Source organism: Oryzias latipes, chromosome 9 (assembly GCF_053564925.1).
Source record: "Oryzias latipes strain Hd-rR chromosome 9, Olatipes_Hd-rR_3.1".
Classification (NCBI taxonomy): Eukaryota; Metazoa; Chordata; class Actinopteri; order Beloniformes; family Adrianichthyidae; genus Oryzias; species Oryzias latipes.
The window spans coordinates 22509283-22535647 of record NC_136245.1 but is presented as its reverse complement, the minus strand read 5'-3'; the positions used below and the strand labels follow the sequence as shown (position 1 = coordinate 22535647).

Sequence of the window (26365 nt, the reverse complement as noted above, 5' to 3'; positions counted from 1 at the left end):
AATTAATGCGTTAAATAAACAAATCAAATCAATTTAATTTTTTTATTTCTAAACTGCACCTTGTTGAAAACCAACAGGAGCATTTACAGAAATACATAAAAAATTTCAAACAATTTTAATTTTCGGAATGAAACATTTATTTCAATGACAACTTTATACGTTTTTTTTTAAATAAAAGAAGTGAAACGTTGCAGTATTGCTATTTCTTACACACATCGTCCACATTATCCAGCAATCTGTACACCAACATTTTAGCAAAAATGGCATCAAGATAATAAACATTCAGAATTTCCTGACTGTGAGTTAAAGGAAATGAATTTAAAAAAAAAAGGTTCTATACAACAAAGAGCAGGTTAAAAATTTTCTCACTTTACAAGACTGAGAAATAAAAATTCTTCTATGTTTGTCTGACTTCACAGTTCAAATAGAGCTGGACCATTAGTAAATCAAAACACAATCCAGAAAAAAATGTAAAATTGAAACACTCAGAAACACATTTAAAAAGTTCTAATGAAAGACATTTTAAGTTGCTACTGTCAGTGCCTCAATCAAGTATGGATTGTATATTTTTATTAAAAAGGTGTAAAAAAAAAAAAGGCCAATTATTTCTTTTCATTTGAAGAAACATTACAGTTTTTAGATAAGAAAAAATTCTCATTCATTAATTTGTCTCTCCAATTGCCAGGGGACAAAAGTTGGCTATTTAAAATCCCTCATTTTTGGAAAACTTTAAACATTCACTTTTACATCTTGACATAAACATCACTTGATCCCACTGAAACCAGCTTCCTTACATAAATAAATTAGACCAACATCGCTTTCTTAACTCATGCCTTCTTTGTACCTGTGTCCCACCAAAACATTAATGTGGCCATTCTGTTCTTTATTGACCAAACCTTCAAACTAATTAATTTAAACCGGTTTCTTTTTCTAGAGGCAATGGTATTACAATCGTTTAACTTTCTTTACAAGGTCCACAAATGTTAAATACCTAAATCTACCATGTTAGCACTCAAATCTCTGTAGTGTGAATATGTTCTCTCATACATTACATTTGTTATTCACATACTTTATGTGAACTGTGGTTCTTAATTTAGTTTTTTTTGTCTTTTCAGTCTCTGGCTCTGACGTCTGAGCACTTGAAAGAGAAAGTTTGCCAGACAACTATTTTGCAATATGATTTTTAGCCACTAGGTGTCACCATTACATTGATCCTGTCCTTTGTTACATCCCTAACACATCATCTCCAAACAACTTCTCAAATTCAAAGGAAAATAATAATGCAGTTCATTTGTATCATGAATTGTACATGAAGTAGAACCTATTATAAGTTCTAATTAACAAATTTATTTTGTCAATTTTCATAAAATCCTTTTAATCTTAACTTTCAGTAACAGGTGATGTTGGCAATGCAAGTTTTACCGACTAAAGCAAAACCATTCAAACACTAATGTGTCAATCACTTTAAGGCAAAGGGGAATTTTCAAGGCATTTCCAACACCAATATTGCATAGCTAAGGCGTCACAGACCTTAAAACGGCAAATTATATACATTATAGTGGACGTTCCATCCCCTGTATATACAAAAACCCATATGTGTGAGCAAAAAATGTTATACTTACACATTTGCTTTTCTCAGCATGTGACTCATACTGTTTTGTTCTGAACTCTTCGTTTTCAGTGAAAAATTCAGTCCTCGTTTTAAAATCAGTCAAATTCAAAGTAGAGGTGAAAGGATTTTACAAAATTAAACAGGGTCTCAAACAGATGTTAGAAATTTAGACTCAAAAGCAAATATTAGCCTTAAGTACATCACTAAAAGCAAAAAACATCTAAATCCCACTGAGCAATGGTACAGAAACCTTGTTCAAAACATCAGAACTACTTTTATTCATATTAACTTTTGTATAAGTACATTTGGTCACATGTGTGGTCTAGATCAGTGTAGAAATGTGAAATCTTTTAGGAGTAAAAGGCTATCCCAAACCACAGGAGGGAGCCGATCCATTCAACTAAAGGTTTAGTGTTTTCACTGTTTATAGGGATGAAGTCTAGCACACCTGGCACTTTACCATGCCTCTGAATGAGGCACACGACAGCACGTATGCTTGTTCTGTAAATAAAGTGAGAATTTCATGTGAGTTAAAAGAAAAAAGAAAAAATAAAACAATAGCATTGGCAAAAATCCTCCTCATGCACACATTAACGTTACAGTAAAGTTTTAGTCGTTCTTTTGGTAATAAATAATTTGGCTTAAGTGCAAAAAAAGCAACACAAGCTCCCTGCATTTACACAAGGAAAATTTAAATCAAAACATGTCTTTCACGTGCCGTGAAAACAGTCTGAAGCCTAATCCAATGTCTTTTTAAAACAGTGGTCCGTGACAGTCTGCTGAGTTCATCACATTTGTGCTACATCCGAGCTTCAGTGTCCAGGCCGCCTGAGTGTGCTGTATAGGAGCAGTCTGTGCTGCCTAGAGCTGGGGAGCAGGACTGAGGGTGGATCATGTCTGTAAAGGCCTGGTGCAGGTTCTTGCACGTGGTTGGATGGCCACCTGGGTGGGAGCTGTGAGGGGAAAGCGGCGGCGAATGGCTGGGGGAAAGAGATTCACATGAATGGAGATCCCTGTAGCTGACTGGGGTGGGGATACGGGACGGGCTGTTTTGTGGCCTGTTGTCGGTGCGGGGCCGGAACCTCGCCCCCTGACTGTGCTTAGAGTTTGGACCTTTTGTCCTCTTCTGCCTACTCTCCCCGTTGACCATTGGTAACAATGGCGGGGGGGACCCAGAGCGGGATCCGCTTAAGCTGAAGCCCATGGAAGAGTTTTCACTCGAAGAATCCTGGAAGGAACAGTCTTCAGAGGCATGAAGGGGAAATGAGCAAGGCTCAGGAGGTGGGGGTTTAACACTCTGGCCACCATTTTCTATCTCATAATGTAAGTTTGGATGGTCGATTTCTAGTTTAACATCTCTATTAGTTTGTGTGTCCCAGCCCAGCTGAGCCTGTTGACTTTTACCGTCGGATGTAGCACAACCTTCATGTTCTCCATTCATAGTTTTACAGTGAAAAGTGGGCTGCGATAGGATATGATTCCTCAGCCCATCTGGTTCAGTGTCTCCATGGCCAGGCATTGAAACTGGAGTCTCCCTTCCTTCCATTGAGCTGGAAATGGCTGGAAGCTTTTTGAACGCCCCTCTACTATCCCCCCACTGCTGAAGCTCTCCTTGACCATTACCGTTTGTTCCTCCAAAGTGGTGTCCATAAAGTAAATTCAAAGGGTCATCCAGTGGAAAGTGATGAAGGTTAGTCCTCTTGGACTCCTTCAGTTCGGGCAGGCTTCCAGTCTTCCCACTTACCGTGGTGGATGAGGTGGAGGAGTTAGAAGAGGAATAAGCAGAGTCTGTGACATTAGGATCACTGTGTCTAGATGCTGAGTGTTTCCCCAACACCTGCTGCTTTGCTCCCCCTGAAACCTTTCCGGCAGAGCCACCTCTGGCCAGCTGTGTGTTAGCCAGAAACTCGGCCTCAAAAGTCCGATACAGGTCCTGCTCTTTCTGGGGATCGAAGGTTGGCAGCATCTGAAGGCCAAAGCCAAGTCCATCTTCCTCAGGTTCTTGTTGTTCCAAACCAGACAGTTTCCTATGGGAGGCTCGTCCAGCAGTGCGAGGTGTATGGGAAATCCTTGGCGAGCGCGTGCTAGGGTGAAAGGAGGTCTGCGTGGATGAGTGTGGTGATCGCCGCGCTCCTGGATTGACAGGTGGAAGCAGTTTGCCTCTGCCTACGGATGGAGAGTGAGGAGCGGGAGGACGGGGTGTATTTGTGGTTTTCTTACTGTTGTTATTACTGTTCTGGCCTCCCTTAACTGGGGAGTTGGAGCAAGAAGATGACTGTTTTTTAGACAAACCAACACCCACTACTGAGTTTGATGAAGGTCCTTGTCTGGACAGAAGCTCTTCACTTCTTTCTGATGAAGGTGGATGAGGATCTTTGCTGGAAGAAGCCAATCCGGGGCTGCTGTCGCGCGACCAAGCTCGGTGAGTTAACTTGCTTTGGCTGTGCGACCGTGGAGCACTGAGCCTCCGAGAGCCTTCATTGGTAAGAGAGCGTCCTCTTTCTGTGCTAGATTTTCGCGTTCCACCCGGGGAACCCAATGTTGGACTGGGTTTGAGGACCGGAGCGAGCGCAGCTCGTTCCCGGGATTGGCTGCGTGCGCGTGGAGCTCCAGTTGCCGATCTCTCAATCACATGTTTCCCTTCCTTGCGATTGACGAGCAGCACCACCTCTTCACCAGCACGTCTTGAAGGGCCACCCAAAGAGTGGCGTCCCCCTCCCCCTCCTCCCCCTCCTCCTCCCTTGGAAGAAGCTGTTGAGGAGTCACTGTCTCCAGAGAGGCGTCTTGTCACAGGCATCACTGTCTCCTTGTTTCTGCCAAGCAAATAAAAGGCATTTATTGCAATACCATCCTAATAAATGTAGGGGAAAATTTTTTTTTTTAGTTTTATTAGCTTTTATTTTGAAATTTAGTGTTGGTGCTTTAATTTATTTAGTTGCCTCCTACATTTTTAATAATCATAATTCATGTTTTTATTTTCAACTAGACCTGTATTTGTTGTAAACTTCAGAAAGTTGCAGGAGTGCAACGATTGATCGACTTAATCATTCAATCATTACTAGAATCCAACTAAATCGATGTTTGAAGCAAGTTGGTAACGGAATCGACTTGTACCATTCTAAAATTGTTTCAAAATGAAATAAATCGATTATATGCAACAGTGGGCTGAACTTTATGAAACTAAAAAGTGAATGGATCTGCCTTCAATTCTTGTTTACTTGTTTGTACAAATTTTTAAAATACACTTAATTATCTTTCAAAAAATACAAGGATGTATTGTGTCCCCAGGTATTTACCTATAAGTCACACTGGTTGAAGTTTTGAGTCGATTTTAGGTCAGTGAATCGGATCGTTCGCAATAAACTATAAGTTGTATCTGCAACCAAAAGTTATGATACGAATGGATCCGTTGTTAAAATTATTGTTACACCCCTAGAAAATCAAGAAACTCCAGGATGATCCCACTGACATCTCAGATCAGCTGTGAACAGCTGTCCATAAGATTAGTCTTCATCTAGTCCACCACATGTCAAAGTAGATATCCCACCTACACAGGGTTAATCTGCTCGAGCTGTTGCCTCGACCTTTGCTCTAAACAATGCTTTAAAGAGAAACGAGCCACATGAGGGCATAGGGCCAAGTGAGAACACAACTAAACAAGGTTGAGGTTGAACTCTAAACAACTTTTGTGCTTTGTGTGTAAACTCCCACTAAGGGTCATGTATAGCTCTCTTAGCATTAGTTAATGTTTGGAGAACATCAAAGAAGTCCGATACGTGATTATCTTCTTCACTTGCTTCCCACTGATTAGCAACAATCCTATAAATTGAAGATATAATTGAAACAACCATAATACTAATTGAGATAAATCTTTCATAAATTACATTAAAATAGCATTGACATTTATAAAGAGATTACTGTATTTCTTTTACCCACTAGGACAGGGGTCGGGAACCTATGGCTCGCGAGCCATATATGGCTCTTTTGATGGTCACATGTGGCTCGCAGACAAATCTTTAATTATACTTTTTTTATCATTAGTCCAGTCCTTCTCGGGCGCGAAAAAAAAAAAAAAAAAAAAAAAAGAGGCGCGCAATAGTAGCGGTGCTTGGAGAGAAAAATCTGCGCCAGCGCTATCAGTTTACTATTATCTATAATTTCACAGAGTTTGTACCAACTGGAAACCTGTGAATTGCCGTGCCTAAAAGTGCGCGCTCCCGTCTCTGAGAAAGAGCGCGCAGTTGCGGGGACGGGATGTGTGAGGGAGAAAGCAGGGGGGTGGGGCTGAGGTGTTGTGGGGACAGGCAGCAGGTGAATCGCGCAGGGATTGTAAAAACGTAAAACCCGCTGCCTGTCACCCACTGCGGCGTGTGAGTGTGTGTTTGGCTCCCCGTCTGCATGTGATCAGTCTTTGTCACATCTACAGAACATTCAGACCTAAGATCACGTTTAAAGTCTCAACGCCTGCGTGAAGCAGAAACTCACCACGTATCAACCAGACTAGACCATCAGCAAAACTACCACGAGAAATACTCATCATTTATCAGCAACAGCATAACCATGTTATTAAAAAGAATCCACAGACTTATTGTACTTTAAAAATGTTGAAATTACATCAAATGCACACATTCATTTGTATATTTAGTTTTAAACATATTGTCGCGGACTGAGTTGGATGGCTGTTGGGCCGCGTTATAAGTTCTGGAGTTCATTGACCGCATCAAGCAGAGATCTGATTGGCTCTCAGTTCTGTCGCTCAGCCTGTTGTTAGGTAGTTTGGACCAATGGGGTTCAGCTATGGGCCGAATAAGGGAAATGGGAGGGCTGGAGCGGGAGGGGGGGGATATAAAGTTGGTAGAAGCGCTCTCTCTCGTCTCGTGTCGACAGGAGAGATTAAGGAGTTGCTGAATTAATTTTACGGCGTTTGTTGTGGTCTACAGTAACCAGAATAAAGAACCTTAAAAGAGGTTAAGTCTCCGTGCCTCAGTGTGGGAAACTCTACATTATTGTATGGCTCTTTCGAAATTACATTTAAAAATATGTGGCGTTTATGGCTCTCTTGGCCAAAAAGGTTCCCGACCCCTGCACTAGGAGGTAGCGTAGAGTGCTGCAACAGTGTGAGATGGATTTATCTAGCACTGTCACCTGAGATTAGATAAATCTGCTCTGGTCTGACCTGGGGCTTTCTGGTGTATGGAGATATCACACTTAATGTGTGTGGCAGAGAAATCAGGCAGCAAAAAACAAGTAAACACTAGCAGGGCTCTTTTGAGAGATCAAGTGGAGTCACTTTTACTGGATCTTCACTCAAACACATGACTCACCTCAGGGGGTTGAAGTGACGTGGTTCTGAGCGGTCTCGAGGCGGCCTCGGCAGTAGAGTATGTGCGGGACTGCAGTCAAGCTCAGAGGTGACAGAAGACTTCTGCGACCGACTTGGTCTTGTGGACGGGGAGGAGGACGCACTTTGGGCACAGAGGAGCTCCAGGGTGCGTCTGTCAGGAGGTTTATAGGGTGCAATGCCATCATTTCGCCAGTGCGGGCCTGGGCTGGTGGAGCGGGAGGAATGGGCGCTTGAGGATTTGCTGTGCGCTCCCTGACCTTGACCGCTGGCTTTGGCCTGGTGGTACCGGTGAGCTGTGGAGATTGGTCATCAAGTAGTTCAAACAAACGGAAAATATGGCAAAAGTTAGCCTGAAAGATGACTAAAGATTAATAATATTTAGTGATCAAAAGATCACAATTATTACAATCTTGAGAAAAATTGCACCATTGTTGCTAATAAAGGGGAAAACAAACTACAAAAACTGAATCTAAGAAAGTAAAATGATCCTTGTTTCAAGAAATAATCTGCTATTTTCTGTCTTGGAACACAATTAATTTTAAGGAATAGAAAAACAATCTTAGTTCAAGAAAATATCTTAGTTGCTAGAATTCTTTTCTTAAAATAAGAATTCTTGGTAAGACAGTTTTTTTACCCAATAGGCAGATTTTTTGCCTATTTAAAGATTTTCTTTTTAAATTTTAAGAATGTTTGACTGATTTCTAGGGAGCTGCAGCGGAGAAGATAAAATATGATAAAAGATTACAATAAGTTTGAAGTCGTTTTTAGGATAAACTTTTGACTTTCTTTAGATACTCAAGGGTCGGAATAGCTTACATTTTTTATTTTACCAACTTTTTTAAATAAAACCTTGAAACATTACGTATTTAAGAGAGCATTAAAAAGAAAGACCATAAAAAATAGTGTCCTAATTGAATCATTTTTTTGTCATACTCTTTTCTATCCATTTATTATTTACAAGTTAGCGACTTTTAGAGCAATTTCATTGTTCACTTTTTGACAACATCAATCAAATTTGTGTGGAAGGTGCCTGCTGTAATTTATGAGATGAACTCACCAAAAGCAGCACATCGACAGGGATCATGTTTATCCAAATAATGCTCTAATGTGTCCCAGCCCCCTCCAACGCGCACCATCACATGAGTGCGAAGGACCTGAGGGTGCAGAGAATAAAAAAGGCTTTGAAAGATGGATGGTTTTCCAGACATACACAGGCGCTCACAGCCAAAATGGCTCATCTCCAAAAAAGAAAGAAAAAGAAAAAAATACAGAAGAGGTATAGAGGAGCTTGCAACAAAGGGAGACTGACCCTCTGTGATCTATGATGTCTCGGTGTACCCCAACCTGCTCTCTTTACCCCTTATCAAGCCCTAGTTGTTGTGGTGATCACTACTATTTGTATGCAAAAATTAACAACACGGGAGCACAAAGAAGAGCCAAAGTCCTTTAAAAGCCTACCTTTTATCCCATTTCTCATGTTCACTTTACTGGCTTTCCTTAACTGCATCGGGGTGCTGGATGAATTAGCATGGTAACAAATAAACCCCCTGCTGTCAGCTTTGCTTCACAGTGAAGATTTTATTTTTCAGGAAAAAGCTGAAAAGGAGAGTCGAGTCAGGATGGATGCAACAAAAGGAGAGGTTGGGGTATCTGGCAGTTCCTCCTCCTCAATGCCCACACAGCCACAAGATCACGCCAGAGAGCCTCACTTCCTCCAGGCGGACTCTGCCTTTATTGAAGCAGCACATTTGATCTGACAGTCCCACAGAAACATCTCCCCTGCCTTCAGTTGTGTAACAGCCAGCCGCATGTTTTAAAAGTTGTGTTTTTGTGAGCACGCAAGGAAAGACATAATGCTGAGTCTGCGTGGGATCAAATTTATGTCCACATATTTGCACACACGTGGCACCAAGTTGCATCTCCAGCTCCCTGAACGAGGACAGAGGCAGCACATGTGCACAGCAGCATGACCCCACAGTCTCTCCACTGTTCAGAGGCATTTCACAAGTCGCCCTGCTTTGTTGGCTTTCCACACCAAATCCATCAAAACAGATGATCTGCTTATCTCTATCAGACCTGGAAGCATAAACTGCTTACTCTCTAGTTTTGAACTCATGCCAGTAACATCTTTACTGTCAGAATAGTACTGAGTAACCACCCGATGCAGCAGTGAAAGAAAAGAAAGGTCACGCAAGGCTGCAAGAATCTCTGCATATTTCAAGCATCAGTGCTGTTACAAAAGAGCTACGCAAAAGGGAAAATAAGTGCTTTTACTGGATGATTTGTGCCAAGTAAGGCATATTCGTGAATATTTCCAACCAACGTTCTCACTTTTTGGCCTGAAAAATACATATTTTTTTTTAATTTAATTGTGTTTTGAAAGAAAATAGAAGGATAATCACTGTGGTCATAATATGATAGAAACACAGAATCAAACTGTGCAAGATAGAGAGCAAAATCCTCAAAAAATTAAACAAATTTATATTATGACTATAAAAGGAATGGTTATTTTACACTATGGTATCAATCAGAGGTCAATCGGATCTAATATACAATGTTTAAGCTTTTGTTTGTAAATAGCATCATTTGTTTTCAAGTTTAGCAGGAATATAATTGAGATATTTCATGTTTAATCCTTAATCCATGGAGTACCCCCAATATTTAGCTAATGTTAGCAAACCACATTCCACTATTTCCCAGCTTTTCCAGCCGTTAAAAGGGGTCTCACAACTGCAGAGACCCAATCCCTGTTTCTATGGCAACAGGGAACAGTCTTCTCGTCATCACTGTTGGGGTGGGTTGAAATGATTTCTTCTTAAATGTTGCTGGTTAATTCAGACATTAGGCTCACGGTTCATCTCAGCTGTTGTTCCCCGCGGCTGCAGGCTTCTCCACCCACTGAAAAGTAACCCCCCATAAGGACAAAAATACCCCCTGCCCCTTCATTTTGTCATCTGCTCTCAGCTTATTCAATCATTTGCCTCATCATCTCCTGGTTTTAGCCTAAGATGCTCGTCACAGCCTTTGGTAGCTGAGTAGAAGTCAGCTAAGTATTAAAGCTTCTGCCAGTTTCCTTGTAGGTATAAAGGATGGTGCACTTGTAGCTGTTTCTGCACATGTATAACAGCTGTCATCCTAGAAAAGGGCAGAGGCAACACAAAGGAAGCCGACCTAAAAAATCTCATAAGAAAGGTGTGCATGCATTTAAACTACAGCAAACAACTTAAATGAATTTAAATTATGTTGTTTTTAGGCAAAAATGTAAAAACCTGTGTCATTTTCTTGGATATCATTTCTGCAGAGCAGCAGTAGCTCATTAGAAATTCCCCTCTGTTGGACGGAGAAAGCCTGCCTTCATTTCCCATTTACTCTTTGTGTACATTCTCTTCCGCTATCTTATAACCGTTCACAACATCAACCTAAAATTACCAGTGTGCAAAAAATGGTGAACAATATCTGGGCTATCCAGTCCTACAGTTCTGAGTCAGATGCCACCTCGGACAAGAAAAACAAAGACGTTAATGGATTTATTCGTCTACAAGTGGATGCATCAGAATGAAGCAGAGCAGTGAGCTTGTGGCCTGTCGACTGCAGCACGTCACCGCTAAAGGCTTTATTAGCTGCATCTTTTCCTCTTCTCCTGAATTTCAATAAATAAATACGCAGAAATATAATTTTAAGCTTACTTTTCTTTATATATGTCCTACATCAAGGGAAAAATGCTACATAAACATGTTAAAAACACCAAATACCCAATTTTCATTGGAGTTTGTCTTTAAACTGGGTTTCGGAGACAGACTAAACAAGAAAACTAGACATGAGATCGAGGCTTGAGCCATACAGCTGTTGGAACATATCATTTGGATCTAAAGACGGAAAGTCACTGGTTCCTCAAAAGACCTGCCACTTTTTTGTCCCAAGTTTTGTGCGGCAGCACCAATACCAAAGTGTAACAGGATCCCAATTTTTCTCTGAATATGAAGATGGAAATGTTCAGTTTAATTCGTCTATCAAAATCTCTGTTATTTATTGACCATTTATTCTAATCATAAATCAAAAGATGGTTAATTTAAGTTGATCAGTCTTTTGAAGTATTGTCTTAAATAAGATTTCATGGAACTGTTTGGTAAGTGCTTAAAGTTTGCTTTAGGATTATGAATTACTTTTATTAGTACCTAGTTTTACATTCTGTGTACATAATAACATGTGCTAGTAAAATACATGTTTTGATTATAAATCAGTTGAGCATCTAAAGCACATATTTTAAGAAAGGTATGTTTTTATTTAAGAAGTAAAAAGAAATCAGGTGTAATGCATCCATAACATGACAGCACTATGAAAGTGGTTCTATTAAAAATATAAAAATGCTGGCATTACTGCCATTCCAATGGTCTGATAGGTTAGAGTAACACAGGAAACACAGAAAGAGCTCATTAATCTGGCTGCAGTGCACTTTAGGTAAGTGAGACCGAATCGACCTCTGGAACCAACCAGCCTTCCAGGACTGTCCTCTGAGGCATGCTGTGGGTACAATATCAGCCCCCGAAGTGAAACTGAGACAAGGAGCCGGGCAGGAACCCGAACCTGCAGCTGAGATAAGGAGAATGCAGGAAATGACTTAAAGCTCTATTTGAGTCTATGTAAAAGTCTTGTATTGGGAGGGGGGGCCAGATGAAGCTGGATTGTAAACACCAACACAAGGAATCAAAGTAGCCTACTGTAGCTTTTACAGTGCGCTGTGGCTCAGTCAAGCAGTGGAGATGTGAATTTGTTGCTGCTGAACTGTAGCTCTCACGCAAGAACATATGATGCCATATGCCTGCACCATATGGCTCCACAAAATGAAGACATGCCTTCTGTCCTTTGTGCTAAATTTGTTAGCTTACCATAATATCAAGGCTTTGGCACCCTTGAAGTTATTTTGAAATATCTTTGGAGTAATCAGTAAAGCAAAGCGGTGGTGATTGTTTTCCTTTCTGACCCATAGGGTTGCTGATATTTGGCCACATCGTTTTCAGGAAATTCCCACCCAAAGAGTACCGGTATACATTTGTGACTTTTGCATCTTCCAAATCTGTGCCTCTCAAAGACGATTATGTTGCAAATGTTCAATTTTAACCATTGGCTGTTCAATTAGGAAAGAAATTAAACAAACAATAATCACATTAACATTAATGTAATCACATGTTGAGACTGGCTAAAGATGCATGTGTTTGCTCTTCAAATCACCATCAGAACATTTAGAAAACTCAGAGACGAATTTCTGATGAACTACTGCCCCTCTGCAGAAACTATGTCCTCGAAACGACACAGGCTTTTTTTTTTGTGGCTAAAAACGGCTTGATCATAATAAAAAGACCACTGGGAATGCTTTTAAGATATTTCAGAAGATGAACGGAGTGAGATTTTAATTGAAAATTTTATTTTATTTTAACATCCTCACAGATCAAAATAATAATAAAATTGTATTTGTACAATAAAATGAAGATTTATTGAGAAAAAACATATATTTTTATACATTTATTTACTTGATTATGAAAGAATATGCTCACTGGAATATCAAGAGGTATGATGGAGGCACCTACCCTGATGAAAATCAGTGCACTGGAGTCTCCCACTTTGTATTTCCCCTCAGACACCTTGATCATGGGAAACTGAGCTGGACAGGAACACTTGCCCAGAATCTCACGCACCTGAAAAAATAAAGGAAATAATAATTTTAGAGCTTTTTGGCACATAATCATGATGCATATGTGAAAGGAACCGACATTGAGCCTTTCCTGTTTTAGGAAAAGGCTCCTGTTTAGTCATTCAAATCTGTAACTCTGACTAAAGCGCTGCTGCTTCTGACTTTGATGTGTCAATAACATAATGACCCTGTACTACAATGTGAGAAATGAGCAATCTTGGCTGGCTCACAGTGGGAAGTTAATGGAATGTGTGTGTGTGTGTGTGTGGGTCTCATCTTCCTGCCAAATTTTCTCTCCAAACACTCACTGTGAGATAAAATGATCTGCCCTCCTGTCCTACAACATTAAAATCCTCCTTCATCTCCTCCTATCGAGGCTCTGTGATCATTTAGTACCCTAAGCTCGTCACCCAGAAACCGGTCATGTTGACGGAGGCTTTTGCAGTTCTGTGGCTCTCTGAAGTGAATGGGTCAAAGAGCTCAGAAGCCAGACTTGTGGCTGCAGTGATGTCAGCAGGGCTGTGCTGCCAGCTGGCTTTTGAATTGAAAGAGTGGGAGTCTTACTGTGGTCAAGGGGATGCTTATTACTGGGAGTCAGACACAACTGCTGGGTGGAGTGACGCAGGCCTGTGTTGTACATGTTTGTCTTGACTTCTCTCTCAGACAAAGGCAAGTGCAAGCTTGTCAACCAAAAGAGAAAGTGGATCACCAAAGAGGACAAAGCTCAGCGGGTAATGAGTGAATGCCTTTTTATACTCATTACTGGGAGTCCAAGGTTAGTAGGGCTGCATTTCACTGGCGGGATTTTTAAAAAGCTGCTGGTCTTGAACTGAGAGTTTCCCCTCTCCACACGACGATGAAGGGAGATATTCTGCTTTTGAGTGTGGGTGTGTTAAACCAGTTTGCAGATCTATAATTTGGAGGATTAAGGTAGCACCTTGTTATTTTCTTGAAATAACACCCTTTCTCTGTCCCATCCTAATTAGAAAGGTTGACATCAGAGGCTACCCGCAGATCACCTGTGCCTCTGTTCTCCATGTCACCTGCAGCTGTGCAGCCTTTGCTCCGTCCTTTTATTTTTATCCCAAGACTCACAGCATGTTTGTCTTTTTTTCTTTTTTCTTTTTGGGTCTGCTTTGTCTCTTTTTCTTTGACTGGGATTCATTCATAGGCTGGCCTGCTCAATATGGAAACACCCCAGCTAGTGAGTTAATGGAAAGATTGTCATGGCAACAGACACACACACATACAAAGTCATCCTCTTCCCTATTAAACCATACAGTTTGCTAAGACTGTTCATCTTCTGAGTTGAGCAACGGAATCCAAAGTTTTCTAGAAGGAATGAGCTGGGCTCCCTCTGTCAGAGTACAAAGAAGTCTTTCAATTAGAACTTAATAAGCTGTAGTTCAAACAGCTGTCTTTACTCGGAGGTCTCTTTCAGGTGAAATGTGAGCACTTCCCATGTCCTTTCTGTGTCAACAACAGCAGCAGCCACACTGAAACCAAAACATGCGACACAACGGATGATGAGACAGAAGGGGAGGAGTGAGGAGAGGTCATGGAGGAAGCATGCGGAAGTGCAGCAGGAACGCTGAAAAACTGAAGGATGGCTTTTGAACGGGAGCTCCAGATGCTTGAGACAAAGCAGGAAAATGCCTGAACAGTCTGATATAAACGGTTCGGCCATTTTCCTCATACAGGAATTCTGCTGTTCATACTGCAGTGGACATAGCTTTGTATCAAATCAATTTTTATTTATATAGCACTTTTCATACTTTGTAAGTATGAACAGAAAGAGAGGCTAATGCTGTTTTCTCTGCGGGTCGATTTTGTCTCAGAGGTAATTTCATACATAAAAAAGGTTTCTCTTCCTGCACAGATCACATCGTAACTACTCAGCATGAGTCAACAATCTCTTCGTTGTTTTCCTTCCTGACCTGTAAACATCTGAGGGCTTATTCAGAGAAGAGATAGGCAGAGACAGAGCCGTGCAAACCCTTGAGACCAAGTCAGGAAATGGGAAGGGAACGGGATAAATATGTTTAGACTTCACTCTCTCAGATCTCCATTGATTGCGAGAGTTCATTATCATTTACAATTAAACTTCTAAAAAAAGTTATTAGAATCTTTCAGCAAAACTAAACAGAATTAAGCTACTGCGGAAATCAAACAGCAAAAAAACAAACTTGTTTTATAGGTTTTCTAAACTTTTTTTCTAGCTTTGACATTTACAGCTTCTACCAGCGTTATAATTAAAGCAGGAACAGTTTATCAAAGATTTTAAACCACAACCCATACGCTACATTTAACCTTTTACACGACAGAACCAGACTTGCCTTTTAAAGTATCAGCAGCCCCTAAAGACTGAAAACTTCCTGAGAAAAAACTCAAACTCTGCGTCAGATAAGCAGCGACAGAGAAAAAAACACGCCAGCAGGAGCCCTTGCTTGACAGCAAAGACATTTTGTAGCTTGAAGTAACATCATATTCATAAGGAAGCCCTTCTTGAGCGTGTGAACACATGCCAACAAAAAGCCAAATGTTTTTGTTTTTTATAAAACTGTCCTCCCATGACAGTTGGTATAAACAGCTCCTCTGTGGACAACTAAGCCTTCACACCACTTACCTCCTAAACTGAAAGGGGGGGTTGTAGGGAGTTGAAAAATAACTGCCTGAGTGATAATTATGTTTTCCAATATTGCTGGAGAATCGCCTAAGGGAGTGAGCAGAAACAGAGCGCCATGTTTTGCAGGTTTAACAGCTAAGCAGACGCAGAGATGGATAATTGCCTCAGGGTCAGGTATGGAGTCTTTCTATGGGGAAGAGGAACCTTTTTCATACTGGCAGTTGGTGGTTTACTGTGTGGTATTGATGCGGTCATTGCTTAGTGAGAGTGAAGAGAGGTTTGGGAAAACAAAAATCTATGCAAAACCCATTCATTGTCTCTTTAAAATCTCTCATAATTATTTGCATTTCCCTAAAACAAAAGTAAAATACTTTGTATTTTCAAGCCTTTACATGTATTACAATGTATGTTACCTCAATTTTACTCCTTCATACCACTTAATTCAATATGTTTCGGTTTAAATAAATTTAATATTCTATAATAGCAATTTAAAAAGACTTAACTTTTTATAAGCCAACAAAACTATAGTTTTTATTACCTTTGTTTAAAATGCAGCCTGAACCTTAAAAATAAGGAGTAACATTTAAAAAGAATTTAGTGTGTAATCCTTACAGACCCTTACAGACATTTTTTATTGAGGCTTTTTCTTCATTTTATTTAATTTCATCCTACTTTATAAAAATGCATACGCGTAAAACCGTCAAACTGAGAGCAGGTTTTCACAGCCAGTACAAGGAAATAAGTGTTAGGGAAAAAGGTCACACTATTTTGGTAATTGTTATCTATAAAAATCACATGCCCCCACACAGTTTTGCTTTCAGTTTTGCGTTTTTCTATAAGAAAAAAAAAACAGTGGTCTAACTTGTTCCAGAAGAAACCAGGAACCAGTTTTCTGCAAATTAAGCCACGTTGTTGTCAGAAGAAGCAGTAAAAGAAAAGGATAGACATCAAGGGCTGTGATTAGTGAAAAAGTATTCAATCAGGGCAGGAAGTTTAACATCAGTCTATTTGCTGATGTGATCTGATGAGTCTCAAGAGTCCTTCGCTTATAACCATCAAGGATGAAGAAATCACAACAATACAGAGTGAGCTACAATAATGACGGAAATCTTCATCAGATGAAAATGAAATGAGCTAACAATTACAAATTCTTATAGCATCAAATGATCCTACAATGGAATAAAGCAGGTAATATGTAAAGTGGAGCTTCTACTGTCTCTTCACAAAAACTGCTGCACTGAAGACAAAGACAGTAACAGTTGAAAAAAACAATAACCCAGAAGGTGAAATCAGTCAAAACATGAATCCATGTGTCACTGAAGGCTGCCATGCTCTCTCAGCAAAATGTCTCAATGTGACCAAACGCGCAGCAGGGTGACCTACTTTTCCTCCTCACTCTCTACTGTCGCGCTCCGTCCCAGAGTAACATCCACTCCAGTCTGCTCCGACAGAGTGTGCAGTGCAGTCACAAAAGGAAGTCGCGCTCCCCGTCTTTTTATCCACTCAATGCATGAATTGGACCATAAGGCTAATGGCCGAGTGTCTGTACAGACACAATGCTTCCATTCTGTTCCTGCATCACCCACGCGCTCTGATTATGTTTCCAAAGATCAAGATGTCAGACTTTGATGAACTCAGTGCTGACAGTACCAGCCTATTCAGTTCCTCTCTTGCATGACACCAACAGGACACACAGTTCCCCTCTTCTTTCCTTCATCATCTGCAGTGGAGGGAGGTGTGGGGGATGGAGGTGATGGGTAAATCAACAAAACTCAATAGGGAGCCTGAGGTGTGAGGAGATGTGGAAGAGGAGGAAGGAAAGATGCTGACTGAAGGAATCCAACGATTTAAACCCTCTGGTGTATTTGAGAGCTCAAAATACAGGATGGAACAGGCGGAAGCACCAATATGTGACTTTAAAGGGAAAATGAAAAAGATCATCTGTATTTATATGATGTGATCTCAGAAGCTAAATCAGGGGCATGAAGTGAAACACCTTTGAGTCATGCTTTTCTAGGAAAAGAAAAAAAAAGATTCACTCTAATATTTATCTTAATTTATCCTAATCTGTCAACTAAAAAAGTAAATCCATGGATTTGATGAATACACTGTTTTCGACCTGTTTATGCGCCCGTGGTGTGAAGGTAGAGCAGTCAACATCTAATCGGAATACCGCAGGTTTAGTTTCTGCCCTCTCTGCCCATGTGTTGAAGTATCCTTAAGCAAGACACTAAACCCCCACATCCTGATTATTGCTTGGTGCCTGTGTTAGGCATCGGAGCTATCAGAGTGTGAATATGTTTGTACATGGGACTGTAAAGGGAAGGTAGTAAAGCCCTATTTAAGGATATGCCATTTACCATTTCGTATATAATTCAGTTGACTGCAAAAAAGTCTGACTGACTACCAGAGTCTTCAAAGTCTCTGTTTTCTTGCCTGAACATGTGGATGTTCCAATTTCATGCTCAAGTTTGAGAGAGAACCCTCATATGAGCAGGACAAACATTTCAACATGGAAACTAGGCCTGCACAATATACCGCAAATTTATCGTTATCGCGAAGTCAAGCTGTGCAATATGCATACCGCAAAAGACGGCAAAAATCGCAATAAATGATTACCTTAAATGTGCTAAAACAATCTCATGGCAGCTTGAAATATTGAACAAATGAAATAAATCCCTTTATGCATTTAACCAATCAGAAGGACCCGTTTACGTTTTTGATCAATCAAATGAGCCCTTTTATGTTTGATGTTTGCCTCCTACGTCGACAAGGGTCATTTGGAGTATAATTTTTAAACTGTTGCAGTGAAATGGAAATGATGTTTTTGTTTTTTTTGCTATTTGTTAATATACCGCAATTTATATCGTTATCGCAATATTAATCACCAATATCGCATATCGCGAGTTTTCCTCATATCGTGCAGCCCTAATGGAAACGAACCACTACACACTTGATCCACACTCAGAACTTTTTTGCTGAACTACACACAACAGCCTTCCTGCTGTCATTGGCGCAGCATTGTGGAATGAACCCCTGGATAGATGAACATATTCTCTCATTACTTAATCCTGCTGAAATGATGCAACACTGAAGGAGTGCCAGAGTAAAGCCTGAAGGTAAGTCTAACATGTTTTTTTTTCCTGCCAACGTATGCAGCTATGTAAGCAGTGATGGCTCAGAAATCAGCAGGAGAAAGTAGGTTACTGGAAAAATCAACAGATTATGGCGACAGTCTCCAGCAGGTAGTAAATCACTGAGTCAGTCCACAGTTAGAAATGGCGTAAAATTGGATATTTTCCTGTTACATTAAGTGCTGAATCACCAAATGACTTAGGAGGGGATTTTATTTTGATCGACCGATGCTTGTCTGTTCCCGCTATGTAATAATGTAATCCTATTATGTCTGCACTTGTATTGTCTTAACCATAAGGAGTATCTGGATTCTCCGACCACAGTGAATAGTGATACACAACAGACACATAAAGCAGGCTTTTAATTTAAGAAACGTATCTACTGCTTTATAACCACAGAGCTAAAACAATGACCATTTCTGCCCAGTCTTGCTAATTGGAGCTAATCTTCTCTACTAGAAACTAACCGGATTCATGTTTGCCACCACATGCATATTTGCAAACAGAAATATTATTGCATTATAAGTTATAGAAGCTAAAACCAATCAGTAGATCCCCAGATTAAGAAGACGGTGAACTGTTTGAGTGCGTTTTAAAGAGCAGTAAAAACAGACTTAATTTCAACCCTTTGGCCTCCTCCTCATCTCAGGACCCCTAACCCAGCTCCATTCATACATGAAAGGATGTGGGGAAGAGCAAGAAATCCAAGTATCGGCACAATATATTCAGAATAACATCTTCATTTTGGAAGCAAAACAGCTTTTGACTTCCCTCTGTCCTCCAACTAAGGCAATATAAAAAAAAGAACAGAACAACAAAGTGCTTCTTGTAAATCAATAAAAAAGAAGCCTAAAATAATAAACTGCAAATGCCACCGTTTCAGGTTCTATGATAAAAACAAGGTGCACTGTGATGCACCTTGGATTTTCTAACTAAAGGTAGAAAATCCTAATAATTTTGAGAAAAGAAGAAATGCGAAAACCTGAGCAACATCTGTTGCATTTTCCTTTATAATTTCTATACATAAAATTAGAAACATGTTATGCCTTTAGCAGTAGTGTGACTCTTTATAGTTTTACAAGTGGAAGGAGAACTGATACAAGACAAAAAATCAAGGGATAATGATCTGAGGCAGAATGGAGTTTCACTTCAAATGATGTAATTCTAGAACATATAAAAAATTATAATTTAAGTCAGAAAGATGAAATCTGTAACTTTTCAAGGTAAAAGAGCAACAGATAAGGAGAAAAGCTCTTGGAGCAAAACACTGTTTTGAGATGTCAACAGTTTCAAAAAGATAAGAGTTGACTGAAAGACTCACTGATTCAAAATCTTTTTCTTAAAAATAAAAAGTGTAAATGCAAATGAAATAAATGGAATTTATTTATTTTCAAACTACTTTACCCTGCGACAGACTGGCAACCTGTCCAGGGTGCCCCCTGCCTTGGTCCACAAGTGGCTAGGATAGACTCCGGCAGCCCCGTGACCCCGAAAGGGACAAAACGGAAAGAGATGAATGAATGAATGAACTCCTTGATTACAAAGATGTATATTTAAAAGCAAAATTCTCTCCGAAAATCTTTGTTTTCTCACATGAACAGCAGCATGTCGGGGATCTTTGTGGTCTGCTTCACCAGGCGCACATGACTGTAAGATCTCCTCCTTTATCAGTCAAAAGCTGCACAGTCAGGGGATCTGTCTGACAGGTGACACTGGGAGTGCAACTGCAAGCTCAGGGATAACTCCGAGACAGAATGAAAGGTATGTGCTGCAGATGCTCCCCTGTGATCATTTTGTTCCCAAAATGCAGTTGCTTGTATAATCTTAAGCAGAGGTCATGTGAGAGCGTGTGTGGACTCAGACATTCTGGAAAAGAACAGCTAACATCCTCTTACTTGTTCTCCTCTGAGGTCTGACTATGGAAGTCAGACAAAAGCGTCTAGCTCTGCAGCCTGACAAGTGCTGGGTGTTGGTCGCCTGCCTCCCTTCCTCCCTTTCTCTTGTCTTTCAGATCAGTCACTGCTTTTCCTCATCAATGAGAGCATAATGAGTCCACCTCCCCACCCATGCACGTGTCCTTCAGTTTGCTCATTATCCTTGCTCTGACACGCTCATGTCCAGAAGGCACATGACAAGGCCGGCCAATTCCAAAGCAGAGGATGGCAACAAGAAAGCTGACATGTTAGGACTGAATGGGATTTTTCCAGGAAGCTGCAGAACATCTCCTGCACCTGCAGGACATTTTCTTGAAAGGCGTTAAGGAAAGCAAACATCTGGTTGCTACACAGACACATACATGACCCCAGATAATTTAAAAAATGTGATTGTCTGAAAAAACCTGCACCACGGGGCATCTGACTGGCACCAGCCTTCTTCATAACACTCATATGATACTTTTAGAGAGAAGGATTGACTTTTGACACTTCAGTCTGTTTTACTGAGCGATATTTGCCCTTCTTTGAGATGCTTTAGGAGACAAAACAGCATAATGTTTACTTTGGGCCAAGGTCAGAAGAAGAAAGGGAATGAAGAATATTTATTCTGGGATAACAGCTTTCCAGCAGGGCATTCTGATATGGTGTAAGGACATTTATAACTCAAAAAGGCCCCTATTTTGGGTGTGTGAATAAACAGTTAATTTAAATGAATACACGTTTTGCTTTTCTTGTTTTAAAAAACAACTCACCAACTCATCCAAATTTCGCATGTCACATAAAATCCTCTTCTGGGGCCAGATGAAGGGTTCCGGCTCAGGCTCCTCCTGGTCCTGCACACTGGGACAGCTCTCTTTCCAACTGTAACACCTGCTAGGTGAGCTCTGCTCGGTTGACTCCCCTCCATCGACTTCCAGGCTCTCCTGATCCCGGATCTCCTCTTCGATCTCCTCCTCCAGCTGGATCAGCATGGGGGCCAGCATGCCAAACTTGGACCCCCGCCGGGCCACCTCAAGGAGGCACAGGATAAAATTCTTCTCATTGCTTCTCTCCACCAAGTCATTGGTCTCAAACATGAGGACGTCCTTGATCCAGAGCTCCTGTCGGCACCATGTGATGAAGTTGGATATGTTATCCCGCGCTAAAAACGAGCCGGGGACAACATTGCGTGACTGGAAGACTACATCTTTGGAAGGCACCTTCATGGTCTGGGTTGCCTCCGGGTGCTTCTGCTGGAAGTCGTGCGCAGCGCGGTTCACGTTGTTGGCATGCCGACACAGGGCGCAGCCCGTCTCCAAGCCATCCATGAAGGTGTCTGCGGTGACGTCGAGATCATACAGGGTGTTGAGCCATTCGGCCAGATCCTCCTTCATGGCGTACAGGTATTCTTCACTCGACTTAAAGGGCCGGATACTCTTGGAGGCGGCGGATTGAATGTTGCTCTGATCAGCCATATTTGTCAGATTGTGTATCAATAAAGTCTACTTGATAATTCCCGACTGTCTCATTGCACAACTGCGCTCCGACGCCTCGTCCGCAAAACAGCGCGCAATAACCGTCCAGACGCACCCATGCCAATTCGCACGTGTGACTTCTCACAAGGTATCGGAGACGACAGGCTTTGTGTTGAGGGAAGCACATCGAGATGCAGAGTGGTCGTGGCGCATGGATGCGTTTTCCGGATGTCGGCGAAGCCCGCTTCCTCTGAAGAGCGCATCGCCCGGCTCTGGGAGCGACAGGGGAGGGGGGCAAACGGATCAGTCCTCCTGGATGCCGACGCATAGAGGAGCGACCACCATCATCAGCCAGACCTGCAGCTGACCGCCGGGTCCCTTCAGCCGCAGATTCCCACGCGTCACCGTGTCCGACCGAGCCCCGCAGCTTCTCATCGCTGGAATCACGAGCACTGAGCGGCTGTCCGCAGCTCCTCTCCACGCAGATAGGCTCAGCCCATGTTGCGCCGCCTCTTGCGCTGAATATGTTGACCTGCTGTGGCTTAAACCAGCAGAACGACTCGGTGGCACATCCCATTATGAGGGATAAACGCCCGACGGAGGAGGAAAACTTAACCCCCTGTTAGCCAATTCACTGCAGAACAAATGTCTCTAATCTAAATGGAAAATAAAGGAAGTGTGATGAAACTAATTCATCACGAATCAGGAAATTTCCATGTTTAAGGAAGTTTGGATTCATTTTTACAACCTGTAAAGTTTATGATTTCAAAAATAAATCTTAAAATCTACTAGAAACAAACCAGTTTAACAGTTTCAAAAATCACATTTGAAACATCAAACTGTAGGTCTAAGACAAGCATGTCCAAAGTCCGGCCATGGGCCAAATGTAGCCAGATTTCCACCTGTCAAAATATCAAAAGTAAGCAGCATTCTCGTGGACCTATGTGTAGAATTTCTTCATTGTTATTGGCTAAATTACATTCTGAGTTGTTATAAATCTGTGAAAAACATAAGAAACAGATCCACTTACGTAATTAAACTACAATGGTTGTGTACTTCTGAATATGATAACTATTTAAATTTTTTTCTTGTTCACGTGATATAAATTTAGAAATTTACAGTGAGTGAATAATTTAATAGTGAATAATATGCAACATTTCATATGAACCCAGATTTAATGTCGACAAAAGGTTTTATTTTCCAGACTTTTTTTATTTTTATTTCCAGTCTTTAAATCAGAAATTCACAGTATTAGTGGGAAAATGTATTTGATGTATTTCTGTTTTATGAGAATAAATGAAAAAGTATCCCATTGGAATAAAGTTTTCATTAAAAATTTTCATTTGCATTTAATGGTCTTATAGCTGTTCAAAGACTGGTGGTCAAATGGTTGGCCCTCACATATTTCTACATCACCAAATCTTTGCAAAAGGTTTGGACACCCCAGGCCTTAAGCCTGCAATGATGACTAACAACAGATCACACAACACAGGTAGGAGTAAAGCATTGATAGACTCAACCGTATGCATTTCTACGACTATCTAATTATCAAATTGTAAAGGCCTGGTCACAAATTCAAAGCTCTTAAGGATCCACAAACCCTGAAACCACAGAACTGAAAGCAGCACAGAGACACAATACTGTTTTTCAATGATGTCAAACGGGCTTTTAATAGAGTGGAGTACAAAGAAACCAATTCAAGAGCACATGATCTACTGGGGTGTTTTTCAACCTTTAATGAGCCATAGCACATTTTTATCATTGACAAAGCCCAGAGGCAAACCAAAATAACAAAGAAACAACTCTCTACAGCCAAAGAAAGTATTTCTAACAGACTTGAGTTAGTAACACCCATCTATCCCTCTTCACAACCTGTTGAATCCATTTTGGGGTTGCTGGGGACCAACCCAGTTGGGCAAAGGCAGGGTACATCCTGAACAGGTTACAATCCATTCCAAGGCCACAAACTCACAAACACACCTATAGTGACAATTCAAGGACACCTATTAACCCATGAAACAAGTTCTTTTTGGACTGTTGGAGGACGTTAAGTGCCTGGAGAAAACATACTTATGTCTGGGAGACTAAACTCTACACAAAAAGGTTCCAGTTGGGATTCAAAACTTTCTCACTCAGTAACATTGTTTCTACATTTATTTATAGTAGCTTAATTGGGAACTTAAACCCGTTTAGACGAAAACAAACATTACAAGGATGGAACAAAGTCACAAAGGAGGTTCTTCTTCTGCAGCTCTCGCTGTTTTTATTACAGTCAGGTTTGAAAAGCTCCGCTCACACATTTGTCATGGAAAATGGGAACAAATAGCTTTGGTCAAAATGGGTAACTCCTTTGTAGCAGTCAACCAAACGTTGTCCAAAGATCAGCAAAGTTTAGCTTTGGTTCTTATTTCATTTCATGAGTTCCTCTTGCAGCGATGGGCTGGCTACTTGTCCAGGGTGAACCCTGCCAAGGCCCAACAGGATGTGATTAGAGGGGAACTCTCTTTGAGTACAACAAACCTCCCTTTTGAAAGAATATTTGGTGAGCAAATCATATAAAATAACAAAACAACTAAAATAGTAACAAATCAGCATTACATTTTTTTTCCAATCTTGAAGTTTATTAATAAATAAATCTACAATCTCCAACATTTATTTAGACATTTGTTGACAATTTTCACATTATCATTTAAACAAAAAAAAAAAGCTTTAACAACTTTCCCCCTTCTAAGGAACATTTACAAGAAACATTTTATCCTAAGGCGAAATATATTTTAAAAAACATAGAAAAATATTTTAAAAAAAATGTCTTTTCCAAAACTTTGAACAAAAATAACATCTCATTATACAACGAGACAGAATCTGCAAATAGATGTCATTAAGGTAGTTAAGTGAAAATTCTAGTGAGATAAAAATCATTCAAGAATATAGACCGTTTCCATCTGGAGTAACCTGCAGAGAAGCATTGAATGAGCCTGCAGCATACAGAACCTGAAGTGAAACTGCAACTGATGCTTTTCAGACGTAATGCATGAAAGCACCAATAACAAGTATTTTTACAACAAAAAAATATTATTTTATTCACACCATTGATCTGTTTATAAACATTTTTATATGTCGGATTTCAAATCACCTTTATTGATAATAGAAAAGTAATAAGTTGCTTTACTGGCCAGTAAAAAAATAACTGCTAACTTGTACTTGAAGTGCTTCACGCAACTTATTAGTAGGTAAGACACATCATTACTAAAAATATTAATGATGTACTGATTCCATACGTTCAAACTCTGAACATTTAGATGTTGTGTAATCAAATTAAAAGTATTTGGACACATAGTAATTTGACACAATTAAAGTAATTAATTTATAAAGAAAATAATCAGATTAGAATAAAATAACCAGATTGCAAAGAAGGTACTTGGAACACATTGAATATAATCAAAAAAAAAACATTGAATGCAAACTTTACTTTAAAAAAACAAAACAAACGCAGCCTGATCAGAGGTTTACAGATAATTAAATTGAAAAGGTTACCCACCTTTACATTACATTTAAACTCTTTTAATGTCATAATTGTTGAAATCTGTGGAGAAAAAAAAGTGAAACGTCTAGTTTTTACAAAAGATTTCCTAGATGTACTTCAGAAATTCTATCCAGCAATATTTTTCTCATTGTGTTGAGAATTTGTTCAGTTCTCATTAAACCAAACACAGATTTGAAGGATAATTCCCCACAGATTCTAGATATGCTTGAATTATTAGGCTACTGTGGGGCAAAAAAAAAAAAAAAACTGTCCAAACAAGTCAATTAAATTGTCTAGAAAGAAACCAAACTAACAGGGTATTAAGACCTATACCATCAAAATATTATTGAATCAAGTCAACCACAACACACATTTGCAAGTCACATTAGCTAAGAAATCTGAAAAGAAAGATGACTAAATTATTGCTAATTATCTGCTGATACTACTGGGCATCCCCAAATTAATGGAACAAAATGAAAGAAACTGCAAAAAGTCAATTTTTGCTGAGTAAAGACTACTCATATTTATTCCTTAATTTCTTAAATAGTAAAAATTATAGTGCAACAACTACTCTTTACATTATTAGAGTATATGTAACTCAAGAACTTGTTACATACCTCTTTACCCAAACAAAACCATCTTTTAAAGCTGAGCTTTTTACAGTCTGAGCCCACTGGAGCTGGCACTCTTTTGGATAGATTTCTTTTTATGCTGGTTTTCTTCCCGGTTTGTTTGAAGCCAGGAGGAGCTGCATGTCTAGCTCCAACACCGACAACCACAACACAGCTGCATCTGCTTATAGGCCAGGAGATCACAGCTGCAGCTGAACATCAGATTTTCAGTCATTAAAGGCAAAAATGTTTCAATTATTCACCATCAATTATCGAAAGTACATGTTTAACAGCTTTACTAACCCTCTTCTCATTGTTTTAAATCTGTTTTTTGGATGCTGTAAAAAAAAAAAGATGGTAGTAACTTTCCTTGAACTATTTAAAAGTTACAAAGACAATTTCATCCCAAACTATAAACACTGCGGTTAAGTTATATTT

The 26365-nt window shown here is 40.1% G+C and overlaps 1 protein-coding gene and 1 long non-coding RNA gene across 2 annotated transcripts; both read right to left on the bottom strand.

Moving 5' to 3' along the window:
• Positions 1 to 28: 28 nt before the first annotated feature.
• On the bottom strand, positions 29 to 22364 carry gas2l1 (growth arrest-specific 2 like 1). The gene is made up of 5 exons (XM_020705929.3): positions 21092 to 22364; positions 12542 to 12649; positions 8014 to 8110; positions 6937 to 7249; positions 29 to 4425 (listed from the first exon to the last, which is right to left on the bottom strand). The coding sequence occupies exons 1-5, from the start codon at positions 21791 to 21793 to the stop codon at positions 2412 to 2414; spliced, it is 3234 nt and encodes a 1077-aa protein (XP_020561588.1). The 5' UTR covers positions 21794 to 22364; the 3' UTR covers positions 29 to 2411.
• A 2870-nt stretch (positions 22365 to 25234) lies between these two features.
• On the bottom strand, positions 25235 to 26058 carry LOC144994586 (uncharacterized). The gene is made up of 2 exons (XR_013658159.1): positions 25934 to 26058; positions 25235 to 25376 (listed from the first exon to the last, which is right to left on the bottom strand). It is a non-coding gene; the product is annotated as an uncharacterized LOC144994586 (long non-coding RNA).
• Between the last annotated feature and the right edge of the window lie 307 nt (positions 26059 to 26365).